Genomic DNA, 26,101 nt, shown 5'->3' with positions numbered 1-26,101 from the left:
GAAAAAGCCTACCTGCAGAGTAGTGTCTAAAGTGCTTGTCAAATGAGATAGAGAAGAGGCAATAGAGTCAAATCTTCTGAGCAGAAGGGAACAGTCGTCGCTCAAGCATACCTCACTCTTTTTGTTTTCCGTTGGACAGGGAAAGACAGAGGAGAATAGGATCCTGACTTAAGCATTTAGTAATAATAATAATGTTAGAAGTCATTGTCGAGAGAGAAAGAGGAGTTGTGACTTGCTCTTTAGACAAGTCACGAATCTTCCCTAAGGGTGTTGTGGTCTAGTCCTTGTGGACTTAGGTAAGTTAGTTTTGATTCCTATTTTGGTCTTCTATTCCTAATAGGATTGCTGTAATGGTTTGTCTATATATTGAATGGAGTAGGGCAGTCCCAATCTAATCAAGTGTGACTCCCTAATTGCACCATTGTCTCTCTCCTTTCTCTCATTCTCTTCTCTGTTTCCAGATAATAATAATATAATAGTAATGTGTGTGTGTGTGTGTGTATATATATATATATATATATATATAAGAGGGATCACTGGTTGTGTAGTCCGGAAGTGAAGAATGAGTGTTTGAACTATTAGCTCTACGTGTCTCAATCCTAGTCTAACTCTAACACTCTTCCTTTGTTTCATGTAACTTATTCCTAAACTTATATATGGTCATAGACAAACTGAACGCACTTTTAAATTCTATATTAGTTGCTCCCTCACTCCCCTGTATGACGAGCTTTCTCAAAATTCTTCTGCTTCTTCTTCAATCCAAACTCCAAAGGTAAGTTTAATGGATTCAACCACTTCAGCCTACAGATGCCCACCACCTATGGTTGCCACTTCTAATGGAATATTTCAAAGAAGTAATCCAGTAGATTATGCACTTCTTGCCATTCCGCAGATATGCTTTGTCGTCTTCCTCACACGCACTCTTGCGTTTCTCCTCAGGCCTCTCAGGCAACCAATCGTGATTGAGGAGGTAATTGTTAGTCATGCTGCAACTTTATCACTTCACACGAAATTTGCTTCTCCTAATTGTTTCTTGTGATATACGTCATGGGTTTTCTTCCATTGTAAGTACATCTTATGAATTTTACTATATTTGCTGATTGAAAACTCATCATTCTTTCAACCTACATTTTTTTGGTTGCAGGGTGGAATATTGCTTGGGCCATCAGCTTTAGTTCGTAGCAAGATATTTTTGAATTCAGTTTTCCCACCCAGGAGCCTCACCGTATTAGACATTCAGGCTAACATTGGCCTACTCTTCTTTCTCTTCCTTGTAGGCCTAGAATTAGATCCTACATCTCTCCGTGGGACTGGAAAGGAAGCTGTTGACATAGCCATCACCGGAACCACTGTACCTTTTGCATTAGGAATTGGTTCATCCTTTGTGCTTTGGTAAACTATCTCTAAAGGGGTGCATGGACCTCCATTCCTTGTATTCATGGGTGTAGCTCTGTCCATTACTGTCTTTCCTGTCTTGGCCTGTATTCTTGCTGAGCTTAAGCTCCTCAACACTGATGTGGGCCGGTTGGCTATGTCAGCTCCTGTGGTTATGATGTGACCTGTGGATGAGTTTTACATATGTGTCACCTTAGTGGTGGTATTAGTAGCTGGGTTTGTCACAGATTCTATTGGTATCGATGCTCTCTTTGGGGCTTTTGTCGTTGGAATTTTGGTCCCTAAAGATGGACCCTTTGCTGGTGCTCTTGTGGGCAAATTGGAAGATCTAGTGTCTGGCCTTTTCCTTCCTCTGTATTTTGTCTCAAGCGGGTTGAAAACCAATGTAGCTACAATTCAAGGGGTTCAATCATGGGTTCTTCTGGCTTGCACATATTTACTGCTTGTTCTGGGAAGATTTTGGGTTCTATTATGATCTCTCTCCTCTGTAGGTACCTTTTCCCGAGGCTCTTGAACTAAGCTTCCTAATAAATGACAAAGGTTTGGTGGAACTCATCATCCTCAACATTGGCAAGGATAGAAAGGTACAAGTTTGTATCCCTTATATCTCATATGCTTATTTTTAATTGTGCATGTATACTATTGTTAATTCATTTATGTATGATTTAATCTTTGTTGGGGGAACGATGTCTTCTATTTTGTCGCTTGCATTTTTGGGTTGATTCTGGAAGGCCATTAAGAGGCTTGGAGGAATTGGCCCACCTTGTGCGTTTATCTTCGTCACTAGGGCCACAATGAACTAGAGAGGGTTCAGGGGCTGCAGCCCCAAAAACGAATTTTCTTTTAGGGCAATATGTGTTTTTCGGTAAATTACTTGTATATGGTTTTTGCCATAAATTTGTAGCGAGGGTTCTTTCTTTTTAATCAATCCGATAGAGGTTTGAGGATGAGTGGTTGTAAGCTTATAACCCTATTATCCATCAATAGTGAAGCAGATCTCATCTCACTGTAGATGTAGACAATCTTGCCGAAAAACGTAAATATTTTGTGTTGCATTGCATGATTATTTGTTTGCGATTTCCATTCCTTTTTGTATAGTTTTAGGTTCTCCCTTTTTACAATCTTTTGGAATCTGCTGAATTTTTTTTTTTCTTTCTATTGTTGTAGGTGTTAAATGATAGACGTTTTCCATCATAGCTTTGATGGCTCTCTTCCCAACCTTCATCACCACACCTCTTGTCACTACGGTATATAAGCCTGCAAGAAGGTCGAACATGGAGTACAAGCATAGAACAATAGAGAGGATGGGCCTAAGTACTCAGCTTTGGATTTTGGCTTGTACTTTCTCCCTTTTTACAATCTTTTGGAATCTGCTGATTTTTTTTTTTTTCTTTCTATTGTTGTAGGTGTTAAATGACAGACGTTTTCCATCATAGCTTTGATGGCTCTCTTCACAACCTTCATCACCACACCTCTTGTTACTACGGTATATAAGCCTGCAAGAAGGTCGAACATGGAGTATAAGCATAGAACAATAGAGAGGATGGGCCTAAGTACTCAGCTTTGGATTTTGGCTTGTTTCCAAAGTAGAAAGAGTACACCAACTTTGGCAAAACCTTGTGGAAATCTACCGCGGCACTGATTGGCTTCAAGGCCTTTGTGTCTATTGTATGCATCTCATGGAGCTCTCTAAGAGACCATCGGCAATTCTCATAGCTAACAAGGCATGGCAGAATGGACTTCCCTTCTCAAGCAAGGGACGAAGGATGGACTCAGACCATGTTGTGGCTGCTTTTGAGGCTTTCCAATGATTAAGTCGATTCTATGTGAAACCTATGAGAGCTATATCCGCAATGTCTAATATATATGAAAACATTTGGAATTCTACAGAAAGCAAGAAAGTGGCAATGGTGATTCTCCCATTCCACAAGCACCGAAGAATGGATGGTTGGTTCAATAGAGATGATAAGAGCTGATTTGAGATTGGTGAATCAAAAAGTCCTTGAACATGCAAGATGCTTTGTTGGGATACTTCTGGATCAGGGCTTTGATGGAACAACCCTGTACATATCTTCTAGTGATGATGTTTTTTCTTCCATTATTGTCTTTTTCTTGGAGGGTATGATGATCGTGAAGCACTTGTATATGGAATATGCATGGGTGAACACCCTGATATCAGTCTCACGGTACTTCACTTCTCGATGGAGCAAGAGCTAGCTGAAGAAGCCCTCAATAAGAATGGTGACTTTGAGAATTGAGACCAAGAATCAGTCCATAAATGACAAATGCCTAGCTGAATTCCAACAGATGATCCAGATTAATGAAGGTTCAATGAAGTATCAAAAGAGGATAGTTCAAATGCAGCAGAAACCATCTCTGTGATAGGGAGTTCAGTCACTGCAACCTGCTTCTAGTGGGACGCAGCCCTGAGGGAGAGGTTGCTGCAGCTTTGGATGTTAAGAATGACTGTCCAGATCAGTTGGGACAAGTTGGAAGCTTGTTGGGTTCCTCTTGCGTCCTTTTCTGCAGCATTAGTTCTTATCATGCAACAGTTCAAGGGGTGATCATCAGTGATCCCCATTTAGGAAAGATCTTTTGTTAAAAATATGTTGGATATGCAGTGAAGTTTTGCATTCAAGAAAAAAATCTTGATCCGATACCAAGCTTTTTTTCCAAGCTCCTTTATGTATATTCTCTGTAATGAAAAAATACAAATAAATAGATGCATGGAGAGATGGAGAGAGTTCATCCATGCGCACTCCATATGCAAGTGCTTCACAATCATCATATTCTTCAAAGAACAAACGGTAATGGGAGAAAAAACATCATCACTAGCAAATATGTACTGGGTTGTTCCACCAAAGCGTCGATCCAGAAGAATCCCAACAGAACATCTTGCATGTTCAAGGACTTTTTGGTGCTTGTGGAGTGGGAGAATCACCATAGCCATTCACTTGCTTTCTGCCGAAGTGTAAATGTCTGAATACTAGACATTGCACCGAGCCCTCTCATAAGTTTCACAGAGACCGGACTTGATCATTGGAAAGCCTCAAAAGCAGCCACAACATGGTCTGAGTTCACCTGTCATCCCTTGTTCCAGAAGGGCAGTCCATTCTTCCTTCCCTTTTTTGCCATGAGAATTGCCGATGATTTCTCAGAGAGCTCCATGAGAGGCATACAATAGACACAAAGCCTTTGAAGCCAGTCAGTCCCGCAGGAGTCCTCCCTAAGGTTTACAAAGTTGGAATACTCTTTGGTACTGTGGAAACAAGCAAAAATCTGTAGTCTCAGTACTTCCTTCCTCTTTATTGTTCTATGCTTGTACTCCATGTTAGACCTTGCAGGCTTATACACCGCAAAAATTTATTTAGCTCCAGCTTTGTGAATTTGTAGGCCAGGCTTGGCTCTAAAGGACCAATCAGAATGCAGCTTTCTTATGGTATACAACAATTAACTTGATGATTAAGTCTATGTATTACTGCTCATGATTTAGCTTCCCAGCAGCTTGAGGCTTTTTGGCATTTCCCAGCTGCTTGGACCGGTTATGAGATAAATTGTCCTCACACTAGTTCCTGAGGATCCATTACTTCACAGGAAATGGTTCCTGGGCCTCGTCACTAGGGAGGAGTAAGGAAGGAAAGTCTAATGGAAAATGGCAAGTAACTAGTGAATTTTATTTGGTTATCCTTGTAACAAGTTCTGAAGTGGAGATCATAACAAATTTGAAGGTATCTTTGTGAAACTTGTTTCTGTTTGAATTTACTTTAGTCTAGTTGCTTTATCTTGAAAAAATTTAAATCTGTCTTCTCTTAAGTGATTGATGTTAAGCTGAAGATGGAATCGGCTCTGATTCTGGATTTTGTGTTTTGAAATGTTGGGCAGGAGTGTGCTATTATCCAAATTTCTTACTCAGGTTAGAGTTGGGAAATCATTTTTCCTTTTCTTTTCTGCAACACTATAAGACACCAGTCTTCAAACTAACGATCAAGGGATCCCACCTTCAATCTTCGGAGATGGCTTGGCCGTTGCCGGTGTCGTCATCCCAGGCGAGGTGGCGACCTAGCGTTTTGGAGGCTATGAATTCGATCAACTCCGGCAGATAACTCGGCCGAGTCTCCAAATACATCTTCGGTTGCTTGATGAACAGATTTTCCATCTCTTCCTCTTTTGTCTTCTTCTTTCTTTCTTTCTGTGGTTTTGAATCGGGTTGGTCTCGATCCCTTACTTTTAGCTTGAATTAACCCTTGTGTGTTCAATCTTCTGTTTAATGGATCCTTCTTCATCTTCCCCGCTCTTAGGGGTGGGGGAGGGGCTTCCCTTAGCATCTGCTACTGCTGTGACAGTTAATGGAGGAAGGATCTTGAAGGTCTCCCTGCTCTCTGCCTCTGGTCTTGAGGCTTTCCCCCCATTATCAGTCCCTGCTACTGATTCGCCTGGGGCCAGTCATATCTTAGCTGATCTTGATGGTGCGGTGGTAGGCTCTCCGGTCCATTTCAAGGACCTCTCAGCTCCCCTGATAGCTTCTGGGTCACATGTTCTCTCTTCTCTGCTCCCTCAAGGCCTGCCTTTTTCATCTTTATTCTGTAGGTATCCCTTGTCAAACGAGGGTCTTGCTCTTCGCTTTATTCAGCCAGATTTGGAAGAAGGAAAACCTGTGGTGCACTGTTCATCTGAGGTGCTGGAAGCCGAGATCGCCCTTTGGGCGTTGACCTGTGTGGGTCACTTTATCGGTAGAAAGCCTGCCTTCTCATTTGTCAAATCTGTTGTTGCTTGTTTGTGGAAATTGTCTGGCCATGTGGAAGTTGTTCTTTTAGGCAATGGGTTATACATATTCCGTTTCAGCAATGAGGAGGAGATGTCCTCTGTTCTTGAAGGAGGTCCTTGGGTTCTTCAGCGCTCCCCTCTAGTCTTTAGAGCTTGGAATCCATTTATGCCTATGAAGAAAATCGAATTAACCTCCATCCCGGTGTGGATCCGTTTGCCGGACTTGCCTTTCCATTTCTGGTCTGCGGAAGCTTTAAGCAGTATTGGTGGCGGCATTGGAAAGCCTTTGTTTACTGATTGTAGAACCAAATCGAGAGAGAGACTCTCATTTGCTAGAATTCATGTGGAACTCTCGGCAGCAGCTGTGCCTCAATACCATATCAAAATCTGCCCTGAAAATGGTGTTTGCTTTAACCAACAAGTTTTCTATGAATGGCGCCCCCTTGGCTGTGATACTTGCAAGATTTTCGGCCACTCAAATAGGCAATGCACTCTAAAATCGATGAATGCTGATGTTATCGCCACTGTTTGTAAGGAGTGGACGAAGAAAATTCGTGTTGACGGAGACATCATGGCTACCACCATAAATGGTGGTGAGCGAGAGATGGAAGCTACCGGAGATGGAGGCGGCCAGACTTTGGAGGCTGCTGCAGGCAAGGGATGCCAATGTGGCTGGGGTTTGGGCTTGAATTTGAATTCAAATTCAAATTTGAATTTCAAAGTTTGTCATAAGCAAAGGAGACTCTGTCCTCTTCTGTTACCTGTACTGTCAACACTTTTGCTTTATTGGGAGAAGATGATATTGATGATATTAGTGATAGAGATAGGTCCTCTTTTGATGGTGATGTGAATTATGACATTGATGTCCACCCATGTGCCTTGGAAGAGAATGAGATGGGTCTTGATAAGGTTGGTTGTGAGGAATTCAGAGCTAATAGTCATTTCTCCCCCTTCTTTGGTCGATGATGTGGAAAATTTAGTCAACACTCATGAAAGTGATTTGTTAGGTGTGAAGGAGAGGGATAAGGATGATTTGTTAGATGAGGAGGATAGCACTACAATAGATAGTCCTATTACGCTGAATTTTGTGGAAAATTTTCCTACCTCCCCTGTTCGATCCTTTGTCAAAAAGATGAAGCAAAAGAAGTAGAAAAAGAAAAAGAAGAAGAAGCAGAAGAAGTCTGTCTCTAGAGTCCATGAGTGTAACTTAAATTCCGAGATTGATAATTCATCAGTAGCTTCTTCGGAGGACCTTTCGAAGTCTCTAGCATTTTCGAATCCTGATATTGAGACGGATTCTGAGGAAGGTAGTCCATTTCTTCATATCTCGGATTGGCATGCAACTTCTTCAATTGATCTCACTCTAGTGGAAGAGACGGAATTGAAGGATACTGAGGTGATCCAACATGTTGACGATTAAGAGGTAATGCCATATGAAGAATCTGATGGTCATACCATCTATACGGGACGGAGCCACCGTATCAGATTTGCCCTGTACTACTTTCGCTCCAAGGAATGGAAAACTTAATTTGTGTTGTGTCCTGTTGATCCATGTGTTTTCTTTTGTTTGCCTTATCTGAGGATGGTGTGGTGCCTTTAGCTTCTTGCTAATTTGGCTTGTATCCTGCCTTTTGGCTGTCTTCTTGTTCCTTTCCTTTAATATATTTTTTATTCATCCAAAAAAAAATAAAAAGACACCAGTCTTAGGCTTTCAGCCTCAGTGGCATTGCTGATATTGATATGGCTACAAAAGGGATACTAGATTAATGTTTATATTGAAGCACTTCCCATCTATATCTTATATATGCACATCTTGACATGGACTTCTTTTGAACATTGGACTCAATAATATTTCTTTTGCCTTTGTTTGTGTTTGGTTGTCAATTTTCCCATCTTGGTGGTGGTTATGAAAACAAATCTTCCTGAGGCTTAAAGCACAATGATACTGGAAAGTTATCTGAGAAAACCCCTGAGCAAGCAAAAGTTGTGTTTATCTTCAGAGAAAAGATATCTCATGGAGTTAATCTTCACTAGGATTCCAGGGGATCCCTGATTTGGTGAAATCAGCTAGCAAAGTTGGGCTTTGGAAGATTCTTCTTCTTCTTCTTCTTCTTCTTCTTTTTTATTTTTTATTTTTTTTTTAAACGTTAATGAAATTGTTGGTTCTTATTAATTGGAGAGTCCGTCAGCATACAGATTCTGTTTCTTTTGACTTTTGGATGAATTTAGAAATCAGCGTACACACTGAAAGATGTATTAAATCACTGAATTTCACAGGATTTGGCACTACAGGATAAAGTATTGAACAAAGCTTTCTCTTCTGCATTGAATTTGATGATATCTTTGAATTCTTTCTTTGCTTCCCCCTTTTTTTTTTTTGGGGTGGGGGGGAGGTGGGTGGGTACCAGCTGAGACGTACAAGATATCAATAAAAGAAGCAGATATAGTGAAGAGAATTGTGCATGGATTCATGTTTCCCCTCAATGTTTAGTTTTGTACTTTCACTATAGCTAGTTACCTATTCACTCCTTACATGAGGCTGCTGTAAAGATAAAAGTTTTTCCGGTTTTAATTGGTCAATTTACTGGAGAAAATAAACATTCTCCAATACACTCCTTCCTATAATAACTCACTTTTTCACCTTAAACTCACTGTAGAACAGTAGTATTTCAGAGGGGGAGAGATATTTCATGACATAACTTATAATACCAAGCTAACATATATGTACTGGGTTAACTTTCAGGTTCTGAACCCCCCCCCCCCCAAACACCCTTTTTCTTTTTTAATATCATGTCTTTAGTGTTAAGAAAAAAAATTCATTGGGATTGATGGTACCTTATTCTTTAATGTTTCCATATTGAAACTATTTTGTCTTGAATTGAAGCGATTTGGAGATATTTGAACAACAAAAACAGAACCTCCAGAAAAGCATAGGCACTCACTATATCATTCTAGTAACCAGTCTTGAAAGAAATACTTGAAAATATGGATGCAAGAGATAGGCTTTCTCCAGGAAAATTTTAGTACTAACTTTTTCAGTTCATCTTGGGATATCACATACAGACATTAAATAAACAGTTCCTTGAAATTTCCTCCTATTTTTAACAGTCTCCGCATGTTTGATTTGAAACCTGTTTAGAACAAAAACTCTCAAAACATATATCCCACCACCCTCCCAAAAAAATCTGTTGATGGATATCCTTTAGCAATACAAGGAGATTGATAAGCAACAGGCGATTGTTGGAATGTCTCTGGTTTTTTTTTTCCCCCTTTTTTTGGTAAATGTCTCTGGTTACATGTACAGTTCTTTTTGTTCTCTTGTGGCCCAGTGTGTATTGCACTTTTATAGTTTCATGACTCTTTTGCCATAATTAATAGCATCTGCACATTCTTGAATAGGAGGGAAAAGAAGCAAGTCTTTGAAAAATTGCCCCTTGTATGACATCATAATGCTGAATATCTTGTGCTTTGTATTGGATGAAGTAGAGTATGTCTATCCATTTGATCTAATTGACCATTCACTGGAACAATTTTAAACCTTTTTGTTCTTTTTTTTTTTTTTTTGTGTGTGGGGGGGCGGTGTAGTGTGAGAGAAGACTATGTCTTTATTTCAGTTTCACACTTTTTTTTTTCCGCTAACGACGGGTATCCAGGCCAAAATCCCGCGGGCCCATACTGACCTCACAAAGTTTCACACAGTTGAACGCAGCGTGAGAGACTCAAATCAAAGTTGTTTCTTTATCTCTTTTCTTTGAACGTCGGAAACTTTGTCTATGAAGTTAACATAGACTAATTGTTTGTTGCTTCAAGCGAAGGTCGCGCAACTGCCAATGAAGACATTGCTCTACGACTCCCTAGAGGTTTGGGAGTGGAAGAAGATTCATCACCGGGCTGGAGATACCCAAGATGTAAGGGCAGAAGAGGCCAAGTTGAAGGTAACCAACTGCTAGACATAAAGGCCCTTCAGCAGGCAGTCAAGCAGAAGTCTCGGAGGGGGTTTTGGGACCCCATACTGACGATTTTAAATTTGAATAGGTGGAGGACTCAAATTCTTGGGTTTAATTCAAAGACAAGATCTAGGAGGCTTCATTAACGGGTCTACACCAATACCTGCTTCCATCATAAGAAATAAGGATGGGTAAAGAGATTTCTAATCCTCACCATGTAGCATGGATGCGATTTGATAGGCTTCTTCTGGCCTAGAACACCTCAACCCTACCTGAGGAAGCTCTGGGTCTTGCTGTAGGACTTGAAACTTTAGTTGATGTTTGGGATTATCCTCTAGTGTCACCAGAGAGAGAATGCTATCACTTGCACCATCTTAGTTCTTACTAGTATGGAAAAGAGTCTTAATACTCCTTTGGCCAAGGAGATAGTGCCATAGGGAAAGCTGCTCGATATGCCATAGACAACGGTTGCATCGAAACCGAATGAAACCGATAAAAACATAATTAATTATGAGGTTATGAATAGTTGAATTGATTATTCATTCATTTCAATATTAGTGAGAATTTCTTTTGTTGTAAGGGAAATTATTACAAATAAATGAATATGAGGTGTTGAATGGAGAAACTGATTTGCAAGTAGCAACAATGCTTTCCATTGATCTCCTTATTCACTATATAAAATTAGTTGGACTGTTAAATAAATGACTTGATAGTAGGGTTCAATTTATGATTCCAATATTAGTTATTTTCTTAGTAATTAATTATCAATTGGTTTCAATAGTAGTTATCTTCCCCTTTCAATGATAAACAATAATTTGGCTACAAACTCTAGGTATCCATTGATTTTGATATTAGTTATATTTCTCTTAGAATTTAAAACATGAACACATCAAATCAATTTCCTATTCCTAGTTGTTTATTTGTCAAACTTGGGAAAGAGGGTTTAAATTATTTTTACTGAATATTTCCTCACTAAATGTTATAAATGTCAGGTTTCATTGTGGTTCAAGACATAATTGAAACCAGTTACAAACCAATATTGAAAAAGTGAAATAAATCAAAACCGTACCAGATTAAGACCGAAGCTCTTTAACAGTTTAATTTTGGTCTCTCTCATTTTTAGATTGAAACCGATTTAACCCAATCAAAAAAAGGGGCCAAACCGATGATTTGACACCTCTAAGTAAAGGTATCAATCGGTCGGGCCTGGCCGGCCTTGTTCGGGCTTAATCGGGCTCGGCCAATTTCTAGGGCTGCATCATGAACGCTTGTTTAGCATGGTACAGTTAATAATCTGGTCGGTCGGTCTCGAGCTTTAATTGGGCTATCATAAACGGGCCTTAATCGGGTCTTAACCGGGCTATAGACATATTTAACTATAGACGGGCTTTAAACGGGTCCTTTTTAAAATTGGCCTCTTAAATGTGCTTGAAGAGAAATACCAATAAAATGAGGCAAAGATGGGCATAACAAAGAAAAAGATTCCATATTTAAAATGGATTAAGCCAAAGATGGGCAAAGTGAATAAATTACCAAGGTACTAGATATTTAACCCACAAAACCCAAATCAATTAAACCATCTACATAACCCAAGTTGAGGAAGTTCAAATCAATTAAATTATGCAGTTCATACAACAATTACCACCATGTCAATTGTATATATCACATAGCCTTAGCACTAAATACAAATAGTATTAAAAAAAAATTTTAAAAATACAAGTAGTATTAATGGGGTCGGGCTAGGTCAGGCTTAAAGGAGTTGGTTCAAATCGGGCTTGTAAATGTGTCGGGCATGTCGAGTTCCTGTCGGGCTAGGTAGTTGCACTGTGTATTATCTGTTTATAATTGAGCCCAACACGTTTATTAATCGAGCCAGTCTAGGTTGGGCCATAAACATGTCGGGCTTAATCGGGCCTAGCGGTGTGGGCTTGGAATCGACACCCCTACCTCTAAGCACCCAAACAGGGTTGGGTGTGACGACAATACCCACAACATGCTGGGGTAGATGAGTCTTTTCACACCCAGCTGTGTAGGGGCGTAGAGGGCGCGGACAGGCAGCGGCTACGATTTCTCAATGTTTTATCCTAAAAAGTAAAAACCCAGTTTTCACACTCCCCTTTATTTAACCAAATAAAGTTTTCTTCCTCTCAGAAAAAGCGTATTTCCTCTCGTAGGGGCAGCGATTTCACTGCTTACGTCGGACCACGACGGCTTCAAGCAGCAGTAGGTTCCATTGCTGCAGGTTCTCTCTCTCTCTCTCCCTAAGGAACTTATTTTCTTCTCAGAGGGCGGCGAACAGAACAAAAGCATCAACTGAGTTTAGTTTCTCCTCATCTGACTTTTTGCAGTACTTTTTCCGTCGCTGAAATTATCGGTAGGCTTTTCGTTTCTTTCATCTGGGGTTCTTGCTTTGTTTTCGTTTCTTTCATCTGGGGTTCTTGCTTTGTCTCTACTGGTTTACTCTCACACTCCATTAATGGCTTTTTTTTGGCTTCATTTTTTATTTTAAGAAGTAATAAGAGGAGAATCAGGAAGAGTTTTTGTATGAGAGGAAAATTATGCAGAATATTGAAGTTTTGTATAGTCTTGTTGCAGAGGAACTTCAAGTTGGAACTTATCTGGGACTCGGCTTTTTCCAAGTATAGGGAACTTGACTAATCTCCAGAAAGTGTAAGAAACCGCACACCATTGTCCCTTCCTTTTCTCTTTTTCTTAATTTTAAGATTTTTGGCTTCATTCTGAATCTAAGGAACTTGCATTTTTTGAGATTTTTTGTTGTGTGAATCTAATCATCAGCTTTGAATTGGACCAAGAGGCTTAATAATAACAGTCTACGGAGCATTGCCTTTGGCTTTGGCTAACATGATCCATCTTGCCTTTATGCAATCTCTTGATTTACTGCATCTTCGATTGTCTTTCCCTCTCTAATGGAGCATTGCCTATGTTTAGGTTAAACCAAGTACGAAGGAGAGAAAACTATGGGAGATAAAGACATTGGTCTAGATGTTGAGAATCAGCCTCGGATAGGCATGGAGTTTAATTCAGAGAATGAGGCATATGATTTCTACAATAACTACGGAGGAAGGATGGGTTTTAGTGTTAGGAGAGACTATGCGCATAAGAGTAGAAAAGATAAGGCAACCATAACTTCAAGGAGATTCGTTTGTAGTAAACAAGGATATCGGAAAAAAGATAAGCGATGTCTTGATCCAAGGAAACCTCAAGCAGAGACAAGAACCGATTGTCCTGCACGCATGGGAATTGCGATTATGGATAATGGAAAATACCAATGTCGTGATTTTGTTGAAGAGCATAATCACCTTCTTCATCTACCGGTTACCATTCATATGATGCGGTCACAACGGAAAATTTTAGATGCACATGCTTCTAAAATTGATTTAGCTGATGATTCCGGAATCAGACCTGATGCCATATTGGAGTACATGGATGGGCACGCAAGAAACCATGGGTATGCCCGAAAAGATCATAAGAATTATCTCCAAACCAAACGTCAGCATGATTTATCTTATGGTGAAGCCGGGAGTTTGTTATTATACTTCGTAAAACAAACTAAGGTCAATCCCTTTTTTACTTACTCATTACAGTTGGATAATGAAGAACAGATAACAAATATCTTTTGGGCTGATCCAAAGATGATAACAGATTTTGCACAGTTTGGTGATGTTGTTACCTTTGATACTACATTTTGCACTAACAAAGAATATAGGCCATTCGGAATATTTGCTGGATTTAATCATCATAGAGGAGTTGTCATATTTGGGGCTGCATTGTTGTATGATGAGACAGCTGAATCTTTTAGATGGTTGTTTGAGGCATTCTTGGAAGCTCATGGACAAAAGAAACCTATAACCATTTTTACTGATCAAGATGATGCAATGGGAAAGGCAATAGCTGAGGTTTTTCCTGAAACATGGCACCGATTGTGTACTTGGCAGATTATGCAAAATGGCATAAAGCATCTAGGGAATTTGATGAAGGATGGAACAAGCTTTCTAAAAGATTTCAAAGCTTGTATGTATCATTATGAGGGAGAATTAGAATTTGAAAAGGTGTGGGAAAAATTGCGCAATGATTATGGAATTAAAGATGGTTCATGGTTTGATCGTCTTTATGGGTTAAAAGAGAAATGGGCTAAGTGTTATATGAAGAAGACTTTCACCATTGGTATGCAGAGTACACAGCTTAGTGAAAGTTTGAATGGGGACTTGAAGGATTACTTGAAAGTTAGTTTGGATGTTATGCAATTTCTTAAGCATTTCGAAATGGTAGTGAATGTTAAGCGTAGTAATGAGCTAAAGGCTGAGTTTGATGCAAGAAATAAGCTGCCAAGAAATATGTTTTCCAAGTCACCTGTTATGAAACAAGCAGGAGAAGTTTACACTCCTCAGATATTTGAAGAATTTCAAGAGGAGTATAACTGGATTAGTGCTTGCTACATAAAATTTCGGAATGAAAGTAATGCCTTGCGTGAGTATGTAGTTGCTATTTTTGAGCAAGAAGGGGATTTTAAAGTTTTGTGTAACCCATTTGAAGCTATGATTGAATGTAGCTGCATGAAATTTGAGACATTTGGCATTTTGTGTTGTCATGCTTTGAAAATTCTTGATGTGCTAGATGTCAAGTTTATTCCTAAAGCCTATATTTTGAGGAGATGGACACGAGCAGCAAGAAATATGGTGGTGGAAGATGATAAGGAAAAACAGGTTGAAAAAGATGTTCATTTGGATTGTACACAACGTTATGGGCTTCTTTGCTTGAAACTTGTTCAGATAGCATCACAAGCATCTAAATCAGGAGAAGGATATGCTTTGGTAAACAAAGCTGCTATTGAGTTGTGTAAACAGCTTGAAAATCTTTACATTGATGTCCCACATCTAGGTGTGTCAAGTGAGGGTCCTCGTGTAAAAACGATAGAAGAGTTGGGTGGAAAAAAAAGGAAAGAGAAAGAAAAAAGTTCTTACACCTAATTCTCAAGCTTCTCAAGAACTACAATTTGGTACACTGGAATCCTTCACATGGATCTCAAGAAATGGAGAACAAGAAGAGTTTTACTTCCCTATTAATGGTACATTGAGCTAAACATTACACATTTCATTACATATGATTTCAATCCCCTATATTAATTGTTTTGTTGGCTTTGTACAGGGATTATTTGATTGTTCCCAGCCTCAACAATTTTCCTCCCTAGCCTGAACATCTATGGTCCTCCATACTCAAGCAGAGGAAATGGTGGATAGAGTTAACCATCCATTTACCAATTGTTTTGCATGATTGGGATCATATCTGTATTTACTTCAGAACACAGTTGGAGTGCCCTTGTAGCTAGACATGTTTGAGATGTGTGAGCTGAGAGAAATTTCTGTTCCCACACGTAGAAGTGGGTTCCAACCACCATCCACCTTCCAAACAATGGTGATTGATCCATTTTTTGCATTATTAGTCCACTTCTATACGATTCAGATCAATAGATTTTATGAGGAGCTCAAGAAAAATGTAACCTTTGTGTTTGATGTTGTCCAATCTGCAAACAAATACCTAGGGAGCGGTAGGGAATGTGAATAAAATAGGGTTGTCCATTCAATAGATAAACCTAGTATTCAATATGAATGAATTTCAAGTTTCAACAAAATTCTAACCAGAAAGAAAGGTCGTTTTTTATTAGTAATTACCAACCAACAACCACTGATGAATTTCATGTTTACAATCTTGTCTTCAATAAAATTCTACTCCCTTCCTATCAAAATTGATATCAGAAAAATGGGTGATCAGATGTAGAATTCTTCTTCAAAGTTGCAGTCATTGAGAGATGCTGAGAATCCAAATTCGCATAAAATAAAAATAAATGAAATTGTCACCATAACCATCAGTATGGTCATTTGCCTGCTCTGCAGTTAGGGCGGTGGAGATAAAAAATCCAAGCACATCCCATGTATGACTTGATCGAAAGAGGTTGAGAGATCTTGAGAGGTCTGTTGATGGTACTCCACTAGCTGGTAAAGGCACTGGTTCTCCCTCAGGTTTGCATTCTCATTGGCTAACCTCGATTTTTCAGCAAGCCATGCCTCGAATTGAAGTATCACCGATGAATTGTTCAAGAAGATCAAAACTACATTACTACAGAGAAGATAAATTTATGATGATTAAAATTATAATTTCTTGAAAGTAAATTGGAAATCATGCAGGCATCGTGGTTTGTCAGATGATTACCAATCACAATCAATAGTTCAACCCCCCCTTAAAAAAAAAAACTAGGACCCTACAAAACTCAATTCAGGTGGAGATGTTCAAAGATAGAAATAAAGATTTGTAACACTAGTTATTGTATCTCACAATTTTTTTTCCTCCATTTTTATCACGCATTCCCCAAATCATATTTTCTTAATTAATCATTTCTGTTACAATCAGCCCCTTTTAGTTCGGCCATATTCTTTTAGTCAGCAATTCAGTATAAATGCTTACTACATTATATAAATAGGGGCAATTAAAAGAAAAAGGTGAAGTGTAACATCCCAAATATACTGTGGATTTGTTCAGTTGAATTAATTTTACTTTATTTTCTGAAACATCTGCTCTGATTTATTTGACAGGGATATAGATCTAATGTTAAAGATGATGGTGACCAAGGTTCCAATTATAGAGTTCCTAACAACCAACTAGATAAGGTTCCTATTGGTGCTGGCAGTGAGATAGATTATCATCACAGAAGTTCTAAACATGGGAAATCCTCGCCAAAGAGGCAAGCAACTAGTGGTTCAAAGTGTACTCTGTCAGTTACTCTGGTTGCTTCTTTGTACCAGAAGGATGCGCATATACTGCTTTCTTGTTCAGTTGGTAAGGAAAAATCACCAAATATCCGAAGAGCTCAGCAGGACTGTATTTTGCCAAACAGACCAGAGGGAAATGGCTCAAGACATCCAAAGAACTCATTGATCCATTCTGTTGATGACAAGGAGTGCCCTGTTCATTCTCATAGCAGGCTGAAATCTTTCCAAAGAGCTCAGATCAGTCAACACCAATCATTTAAGATACTTATATAGCTTCTGCCAACCTGCGAGATAGGCTTTGTAATTGCAAGGAGATATGCCTTCAAGATGAAAAACTTCAAACCCAGACATAGAGCTCTTCTTGTGCTCCACTATTGAAGTTCAGTTTAATGTTCTCTAAATCAGAAGGAATTTACAGTTGATATCAGGTAGTATCTCTGTAAATTTTTCATCGACTCTATTCAATTAAGCTTTTTTAACTGACTAATTGTCTGCATAAATCCTGTTAAATGATTACACTCTATCCATAGCCACATGCACCAGTCAACTCAGAAGCATACATGCGCTTCCTCACCATTTCAAACTGAATAATATTTTGGGATACATAGTGCGATTATATTTTTCTTATTCCAACATTTATCGTCTGATATGGCCTGATGAACCTGGCCTCCAAGTTTGGAGGCAAATATCACGGTATCAGTATGTATAAGAAAATCCAGATACAGAGCAATTCATATGTATGATCTGATTTTGTAGTTAAAAACAATGCTTTCACATGTGCTTTAACTGAATTCAACTTGCACCATGTCACTCCTGTTGGTGCATTTGTACATGTATATATTTTTGTTAATATGTCCAAGCTATCTCTATTGGCCTTTCCTCTTTTCAACATTTGGATGCCAAAAGGATCAACATAACCTGAACTGAGATAATCAAATAGACGAATATATTTATATGATCTAAGGCATCAAATTTCTACCCCCCCCCCTTCTCTACTGTCTTTGTTCCAATTGCGCCACTATTCTGAAATTTGATAATTTCCCGTTGACTATTTTCCTGAACTGATTGTATTAGAGACAAAGAAGAAAGAGAAAGAAAACCGAAATACAAAACTAAGGAAGAAGCCTACCTGCAGAGCAGTGTCTAAAGTGCTTGTCAACTGAGATAGAGAACAGGCAATAGAGTCAAATCCTCTGAGCAGAAGTGAACAGTCATCGCTCAAGCCTACCTAACTCTTTCTGTTTTCCATTGGACAGGGCAAGACAGAGGAGAATATGAGCTTGATTGAAGGATTTAATAATAATATATAGGAGGGATCACTGGTCGTGGAGTCAGGAAGTGAAGAATGAGTGTTTGAACTATTGGCTCTGTGTCTCAATCCGAGTCGAAATCTGACACCTTTCCTTTGTTTCATGTAAAATATTCCTAAAGTATATAGGTCATAGACAACTGGGACACACTTTTTAACTTCTATATTGGTTGCTCCCTCCCCTGTCTAAGTAGCTTGCTCAGAATTCTTCTTCTTCTTCAATCCAAACTCCAAAGCTAAGTTTAATGGCTTCAACCACTTCAGCTCACAGATGTCCAGCACCTATGGTTGCCACTTCTAATGGAATATTTCAAGGAAGTAATCCAGTGGACTACGCACTTCTTGCCATTATGCAGATGTGCCTTGTTTTCTTCCTCAGATGCGTTTCTCCTAAGGCCTCACAGAACCACACGTGGTTGCGGAGATAATTTTTAGTCATGCTGCAACTTTATCCCTTCACACAAAATTTGCTTCTCCTAATTATTTCTCTGTGATATGCGTCATGGGTTTTCTTCCCTTATATCTTACGAATTTTACTATATTTGCTGACTGGAAACTCACTCATTCTTTCAACCCACGTTTTTTGGTTGCAGGGTAGAATATTGCTTGGGCCATCAGCTTTGGGTCGTAGCAAGATATTCTTGAATTCAGTTTTCCCACCCAGGAGCCCAACCGTATTAGACACTCAGGCTAATCTTGGCCCCCTCTTCTTTTTCTTCCTCGTAGGCCTAGAATTAGATCCTACATCTATCCGAAGAACTGGAAAGAAAGCTCTTGCCATAGCCGTTTTAGAAATTGATTCATCCTTTGTGCTTCGGAAAGCTATCTCTAAAGGGGTGCATGGACCTCCACTCCTTGTCTTCATGGGTGTAGTTCTGTCCATTACTACCTTTTCTGTCTTGGCCCATATCCTTGCTGAGCTTAAGCTCCTCAACACTGACATGGGCAGTTGGCCATGTCAGCTGCCACGGTTAATGTGGCCATGTGGATCTTACTAGCCCTTGCCATTGCCCTCTCAACCACTGGCCACTCAACTATTGTCTTGCTATTATGGGTATTTCTTTCTGGTTCTCTTTTTGTTATCTGTGCCAGCATACTGCTCCTCCCAGTCTTTAATTGGATGGCCAAGTGTTTCCAGGAAGAAGAACCTGTGGATGAGTTATACATATGTGTCACCTTAGTGGTAGCATTGGTAGCTGGGTATGTCACAGATTCTATAGGAATCCATGCTCACTTTGCTGCTTTGTGGTTGGAATTTTGTTCCCTAAAGATGGACACTTTGCTGGTGCTCTTGTGGAAAAGTTGGAAAATCTAGTGTCTGGCCTTTCCCTTCCTCTGTATTTTGTACCAAGTGGGTTGAAAACCAATGTAGCCACAATTCAAGGGGCGCAATCAACAAATATAACAAAGAGCCCATGCCCTGACCACATGTCCTGACCCCATGCCCCCCCTATCCCACCACCGGCAACCACTAATGAACACCCCTGAGCCCATGATCCTCCTTCCTCTTCCACCCCCTCCCTCCCCTCCTCTCGACAGCCATCCCTGGACCTCCGTTGTGTCTTCCTCTCCTCTCCACCCTCCTCCCACCACTGGCCACTCTGTTTACTTCCACCTACCCTCCTCCCTTAACTCCATCACTATCGGACTCTTGCCCCCCGGGGCTTTTGGAATCTGAGATCAGCAAATGGAAGAGCTGTGTCGTCAGTTCCTTCTGGACAGCCGCCATCCTTTTGTTGTTGTTAAGTCCTCTCTCCATAACCAATGGAGACCCTTGGGTTCTCTTTCCACCTTCATGCTTGATAACAGAATTTTCATCTTCAATTTCTCCGTTGACAAATCCATTGCCATTGATGGTGGCCTTTGGTATGTGGGCAAAAAACCTATTTTTTTGAGACGGTGGGACGAACGCACCTCCTTCTAGCGTTCAGAACCGACTTCCATCCCTCTTTGGATTTCCCTCCCCAACCTTCCCCTTCAATTCCGGTGTGTTAAGGGCCTCATTGGTTCCATCATAGGCAGGCCGCTCTACTCGAACAAGTGAACGAAAACCATTGATCGACTCTCCTTTGCCCGAATTTGTGTTGAGTTCTCGGCCGACCAGGTTCTACCCTCTATAGTCACCATTCTAGACGGAGAAGACTATTCCTTTGAACAAGGGATAAAATATGACTAGATCCCCCTTCTGTGTACCACTTGCAAATGCTTTGGGCACTCTACAGTGCTTTGTGTAAAAAAAAAATATATTAAATAACACGGAGGCAGGGAAAATCTGGCGGATTCAATCGAAGGTCCATTGATGCTTGGTCTTCATGCTCCTCTCACAAGCTCGCCTTTGGCTTCCCAACATCCTGATAACCTCAATTTGGATCAGCTCCCTAAGAGAACACTCATGAGGAGGAAACGAGATAGGAATCACCGACCTCTGGCTGTGAACTTTGACGGACATGCTTCTTTGTCTCGATCCATTGGTCCGATAAAAGATCCCGACAGCATTAACTGCTTCTCCCTGCTGACTTGCCCGGATGTTCCAGATGATACTATCGCCCTATCACCTCATCCCACTTCCCCACACCGCCTCTCTGTCCATTCTATCCCTTCTACCCCTCCCCCTCTTGTGCTGGCCAACAGCTTCTATGCCTCGAACCATGAGCCATGCCTCCTCCCTTCTGTCTCCTCAACCTCTAACCTCCCACCTCTACTTCCTCTAACTTCTTCGCTACTCCCTTTGACGGAAATCCTCTGTACTTCTGTCTCCACCTCACCTCTTATATCTTCTCCAACCAACCCCTAACCACGCGATCCAACCAAACCCCCCTTTCATCCCTCTTAACCAGTTCCTCCCGATTTAGTTGCTATCCAAATTCTCCAAGTTCCCTTTGAACCACCCGCTCTACCTGGGTAATTTATATAACCCAACCCATACCAACCCGAACACATTTTCTGACTCACCTACATCTTCATCCTTCTCACCTGACCCATACCCACCCTCTTTGAACTAGGTCCACCACCCATATCCACCTTCTCCCTCACCCGCTTCTTCTTCCTGCCCTTAACTGTTGCACGATGTCCTTCCTGTCCAGGTTGCTGTCTCCGCCCACTGCTCCGCAGTTGGCCCTCAGGATGACCCCACATCTTGGCTTCCCCCTTTTTTTCAAGTGGGTCTTTCTCGCATGTGACACCATCCACCCTCGCCAATTTGGTCACCTCTGGCCCCGTTGACTTCTCTGCAACCAACATTGCCTTCTCTTGCTTGACCCTGCCCGCTGCGACTGTGCTTCTTGCCTCTGTGTTTTCGCCTGGCCTCCTGTTGGGCTATGATGCTGCTGTGGAGCTTCCTTTAGCTCCTCTACTCTCTCACACACCTTGCGTCAACTACGACTCTCCGAATTGCTTGGCTCATGCAAAGCTGCCAATGAACTTTACTGATGGTACCTTAGCTTTTGGGCTCCCTTCTAGCCTACGCCAGTCTTGCCTGGGGCGGCAATGCCTTTTACTGCTCCTACTGGTGCTCCCCACCTTGGTCTCCTGCCTGCCCCCTCTCTGTGCCTTGACACTGGCCTCCATCCAGACACTAACCTCCTGGGCTCTTCTCTAAAAGCAACTCCCCCCTCCGGGAACCATGGTCTGTAGTCCTCTAGCCCTATGGCTAAGGAAACATCTACTCATCCCAAGTCTAGACTCTAGACTCTAGACTAGCCCCTCTAGACCCCACCAGAAATCCTGCTGCTGCCCAAAAGAAGGTTATGTCTTCCCTGCCCCGCCCCAAAGGTCTTTCTGACCCCAAACCTTCCACTACCCTTTCGGCCAAAATCCAAAACTGGCCCATCCACCTGCTCTGATGAGTCTCGGCTGCCCTCCACTCTCGTTCCAAATGATACCTTGGACTATCTGGAATGTCAAAGGTCTCAATTCCTCTGCCAAACACGCATCCATTCGCTCCCGTATTAAGTCTCCAAAGATGTTATATGTTGTCTCCTTGAAACTCGTGTTCTCGAAGCCAATGCCCCTCGCATCATTGCATCAATTGCTCCTTCTTGGTCATTCATTTCCAACTATGCCCACTCCCCAAACGGGCGCATTTGGATCCTTTGGAACCCTTTTTTTTATTCACATCTCCCATATTGCCTCTTCCTCCCAAGTCATCCATTTTTCCTTCTCCCCTCCCTCGGGCTCCCCCTTCTCCTTCTTCTCTGTTGTCTATGCACATAATCATGCCCCCATAGACTTCCTCTCTGGTTCGACCTCCTCTCCTTCTCCTCCACCCTCTCCTCCCTTCCCTGTGGCATCGGAGGAGATTTCATTGTGGTTAGGGCATCCCATGAGAAATTTAGCAGTGCCCCTATTGACATCCCCTCCTCTGACTCCTTCAATGAGTGTATTGAGGATATTGGTATGGATGACCTTAGATGGTCCAGTTCCAAATTCACCTGGCAGAATGCTTGACTGTCTCCTTGTCAATGAAGCTTGGCTCACCTCCTTTCCTTCCTCCCACACTAGTTTTAATCTCCCCGGCATCTCTGATCATTCTTCCTCTTTGTCCAATCCTATATCTCCTTTGGCCCCAAACCTTTCAAATTTTTCGATATGTGGTCCCTTCATGATGGATTTCTCCCCTTGGTCAGGCCCATCAGGGATACCTGGGCCATCCCCACTACTATCTTCTCTTCTCCTCTCATTGCTTTTGCCAGAAAGCTCAAGAATGTCAAAGCAGCTCTCAAACCCTGGAACTCTACCACTTTCGGTAACATCTCTTCTCTGGTCTCTTCTTGCCTAGAGAAACTTGACCTTATTTAATCCAGGCTTCAGCTGGACCCCTCAATTCTTCCCTAGCTGATGAAGAAAAGCTGGCGGCTTTGGACCTCTCCTCCCACCTTGTTCAAGAAGAATCTTTCCTTCGTCAGAAATCCAGGATCAAATGGCTTGAGCTCTGTGACTCCAATTCGGCCTACTTCCATTGCTCCCTCAAAGCCCGAACCAATGCTAACTCCATTCTCAAGCTCATCTTCCACTCCGGTGCGGGGCTTCTCTCCCCCAATGATATCAAAGTTGAAGCCGTCTCCTACTTCGATGACCTCTTCCATTCCCCCCTCCACTTCCACCTCTACCCCTTCCCTACCCCCCAACATCCTTAACAAATTCATTTATGATCACCTTATGCTATCTCTTCAAGCCATCCCCTCGGATGATGAGATCCTTTCCCTTGTCCTTCACCACAAGTCTAATAAAGCTCTTGGACCTAATGGCTTTAGCATGGGATTCTTTTTCACTTGTTGGCATATCATCCGCGATGACCTCATCTTTGCCATTCGTAGCTTCTTCCTAATCCCTCCCAAATCTCAGGCATCAACCACTCCTTCATCTGCCTCATCCCCATGGAGGGCGCTCAATGCATGTCTGACTTTAGGCCCATCTCCCTTTGTAATCTTCTATATAAACTTATTGCCAAGATCCTCGTCAATCGGATCCAAAAGGTTATTGACTCCCTTGTCAGTCCGAACCAACCTGCCTTCATTGCTGGAAGAAGTATCTTTGACAACATCATCCTTTGCCATGAGATCGTCAGAGGCTTCAATCGTAAATCCCACTCTTCTGTTGCCCTTCTTAAGATCGATATTCATAAGGCATTTGATTCTATCCGCTGGGATTTCATCTCCAAAGTCCTACTTCAAATGTCTGCCCCCTTTTTGTCCACTGGATTATCTCTTGCATCTCCCCCCCCCCCCCCCCGCTTTTTATGTCCTCATCAATGGCAGCCCTGCAAGCTACTTCTCCTCCTCTGTGGGCATCAGACAAGGATGCCCCCTCTCCCCCTTCCTCTTCTATCTGGCTCTTGAAGTTCTCTCCCGATCCATCCAATCATCCGCTGACCTTATCTCCCCCGTTCTCAAATGAAAATCCCTCATGCTAACCCACCTGGCCTTTGTTGATGATCTTATGATCTTCTCTAAAGCCGACCCTAGCTCCATCACCAATATCATGGCATTGCTTCACCTTTTCGAGTCCCTCTCCGATCTAAAAATCAACCTCCTCAAATCCAACCTCTCTTCCTTTTGGGTGTTTCTTATGCCCGTCAAGCCCAGCTCCTTGCCATCTCTGGTTTCTCCCTGGGAACCCTCCCCGTCAGATACCTTGGTCTCCCTCTTCTATCCTTTCGTCTCTCTTTCCACCACTGTTCCCCCATCCTTGATTCCATCAGGAAAGGCTCCAACTTTGGAAAGGCAAGTTTCTCTCCTATGTTAGCCGCCTTGTTCTTATTCAATCTGCTCTCCAATCCCTCTTACCTTTATTGGTCTAGCATTTTTATCCTCCCTGCTTCCACATCCAAAGCTATTGACTCTCTCCTCTGCGCCTTTCTTTGGAAAGGAACTGATGCCACCAAATTCCTCCACCCCATGAGCTGGTCCAATGTTTGTCGCCCAAAAGCTGAAGGGGGTTTGGGCCTTCGTAAAATCAAAGATGTCAACTCTGCTGCCATCCTTAAGCTCATTTAGAAGACTTGTCTCCAAGCAACGCAGTATCTAGGTCTCCTGGATATTATCCGTCCCCCTTAAAAATGATATCCTCTGGATAGCCCCCCTTTCCCCAGATGCTTCCTGTATTTGGCGTAGCATTCTCAATTCCAGACCTCTCGACCTTTCTGCCATCTCCTGCATTATTTGCAACGACTCCTCCACCTCGCTCTGGCTTGGTCCTTGCCACCCTACTGGCATCCTTCTCCCTTGGTCTCCCCAAAATCATCTCCTCCTTTGGCTCCACCAGATCCGCCATCGTGGCCTCCATCCTCTCACTCGACGGTTGGTTCCCTCCGTTTCTCCCTCCCCCTTGGTGGATCTGTGGTCCTCCCTCCCCCCATTCCCCCTAGCCATAGAGGATTAGATGATAATGTTATTTGGGTGCCCTTCTCCTCGGGCTTGTTCACCTCCGCCTCTGCTTGGAACTTTATCCTCTCCAAAGACCCTTTTATTCCTTGGCGAAATATCATATGGTTTAAAGGGCACATTCCTTGTCATAGTTTCATGGCCTGGCGAGCCCTCTCCTACTGCCTCCCCACGCAGTCCTTCCTTAATTACCGCCACATTCAGGTCTCTATCTTCTTCTATCTATGCTGGAACGGTACTGAAGATGTCGACCATCTTTTCTTCTCCTGGCCCTTCTTTGCTTCCATCTGGAAGAAGATCCTCCACTCATGCTGGCCCTCCACCCGTCGCATCTTCCCCCTTCCCCACGGATGGATATGGGTTGACATGACCTTTGGCTCCTCCATATGTGACAGAGTCGGAAAGCTCGCCTTTTGTGCCACCATCAACCACCTTTGGATGGAACGAAATCTTCGTAGATGGACCCCCAACTCCCGTTCTTTTGAAATGATTTGGAAAGCCATCTACGTTGATGTTACCTCCAAGCTTAGATCCCTCCGCCACCTCCCAGTTCGTGACACCCCAAGGAACAAGCTCATTGTTGTCCCCCCAAATTGATGTCTCCCCTAGATAGTTGGGCTTAGCCCCCCCCTTCCCTCCAAGGGTTTGTTCCTTTTGCCCCCCCCCCTATTCCCCCCTTGTATATTCTTCTCCTTGGTAATGAATTATTTATTCATCCTAAAAAAGGGGCGCAATCCTGGGGGTCTTCTGACCTTGCTCATATTTACTGCTTCTTCTGGGGTACTATTGTGGTATAACTTCACTGTAGATTAGTAGAGTACCTTTCTGTGAGGCTCTTGCACTAGGCTTCCGAATGAAGAGTAAAGGTTTGGTGGAACTCATCGCCCTAAACATTGGCAGGGATAGAAGGGTACAAGTTTTTTTTTTTTTTTGGATGAAATTTGCTGGTTCTCATTAATTGGAGAGTCAATCAGCATATAGATTCTGTTGCTTTAACTTTTGGATGAATTTATAAATTAG

The 26,101-nt window shown here is 41.9% G+C and overlaps 1 protein-coding gene and 1 pseudogene across 9 annotated transcripts; both read left to right on the top strand.

Annotated features, from left to right (window-relative positions):
• Nucleotides 1-781: 781 nt before the first annotated feature.
• LOC122083542 lies at nucleotides 782-7,991 on the top strand (annotated as a pseudogene).
• Nucleotides 7,992-12,232: 4,241 nt separating this feature from the next.
• On the top strand, nucleotides 12,233-25,760 carry LOC122084441 (protein FAR1-RELATED SEQUENCE 5-like). 9 transcript variants are annotated; one of them, XR_006141895.1, is made up of 6 exons: nucleotides 12,246-12,480; nucleotides 12,702-12,776; nucleotides 13,056-15,192; nucleotides 15,273-15,539; nucleotides 16,715-17,319; nucleotides 18,794-25,759. XR_006141895.1 is itself a non-coding variant. In XM_042652674.1 (3 exons), the coding sequence occupies exon 3, from the start codon at nucleotides 13,085-13,087 to the stop codon at nucleotides 15,092-15,094; it is 2,010 nt and encodes a 669-aa protein (XP_042508608.1). In that variant the 5' UTR covers nucleotides 12,246-12,480; nucleotides 12,702-12,776; nucleotides 13,056-13,084; the 3' UTR covers nucleotides 15,095-15,713. The 9 variants fall into 9 exon arrangements, 1 of the variants encoding a protein (XP_042508608.1); XR_006141890.1 differs by lacking the exons at nucleotides 16,715-17,319; nucleotides 18,794-25,759 and having other exon boundaries at nucleotides 12,233-12,329; nucleotides 12,392-12,480; nucleotides 15,273-15,713; XR_006141891.1 differs by lacking the exons at nucleotides 16,715-17,319; nucleotides 18,794-25,759 and having other exon boundaries at nucleotides 12,233-12,329; nucleotides 12,392-12,480; nucleotides 12,691-12,776; nucleotides 15,273-15,713.
• The last annotated feature ends 341 nt before the right edge of the window (nucleotides 25,761-26,101 follow it).

The sequence above is a fragment of the Macadamia integrifolia genome, chromosome 7 (genome assembly GCF_013358625.1).
Source record: "Macadamia integrifolia cultivar HAES 741 chromosome 7, SCU_Mint_v3, whole genome shotgun sequence".
NCBI classification, from domain to species: domain Eukaryota; kingdom Viridiplantae; phylum Streptophyta; class Magnoliopsida; order Proteales; family Proteaceae; genus Macadamia; species Macadamia integrifolia.
The sequence above is the reverse complement of the archived record's forward strand: the minus strand, read 5'-3'. Positions and strand labels throughout refer to the sequence as shown.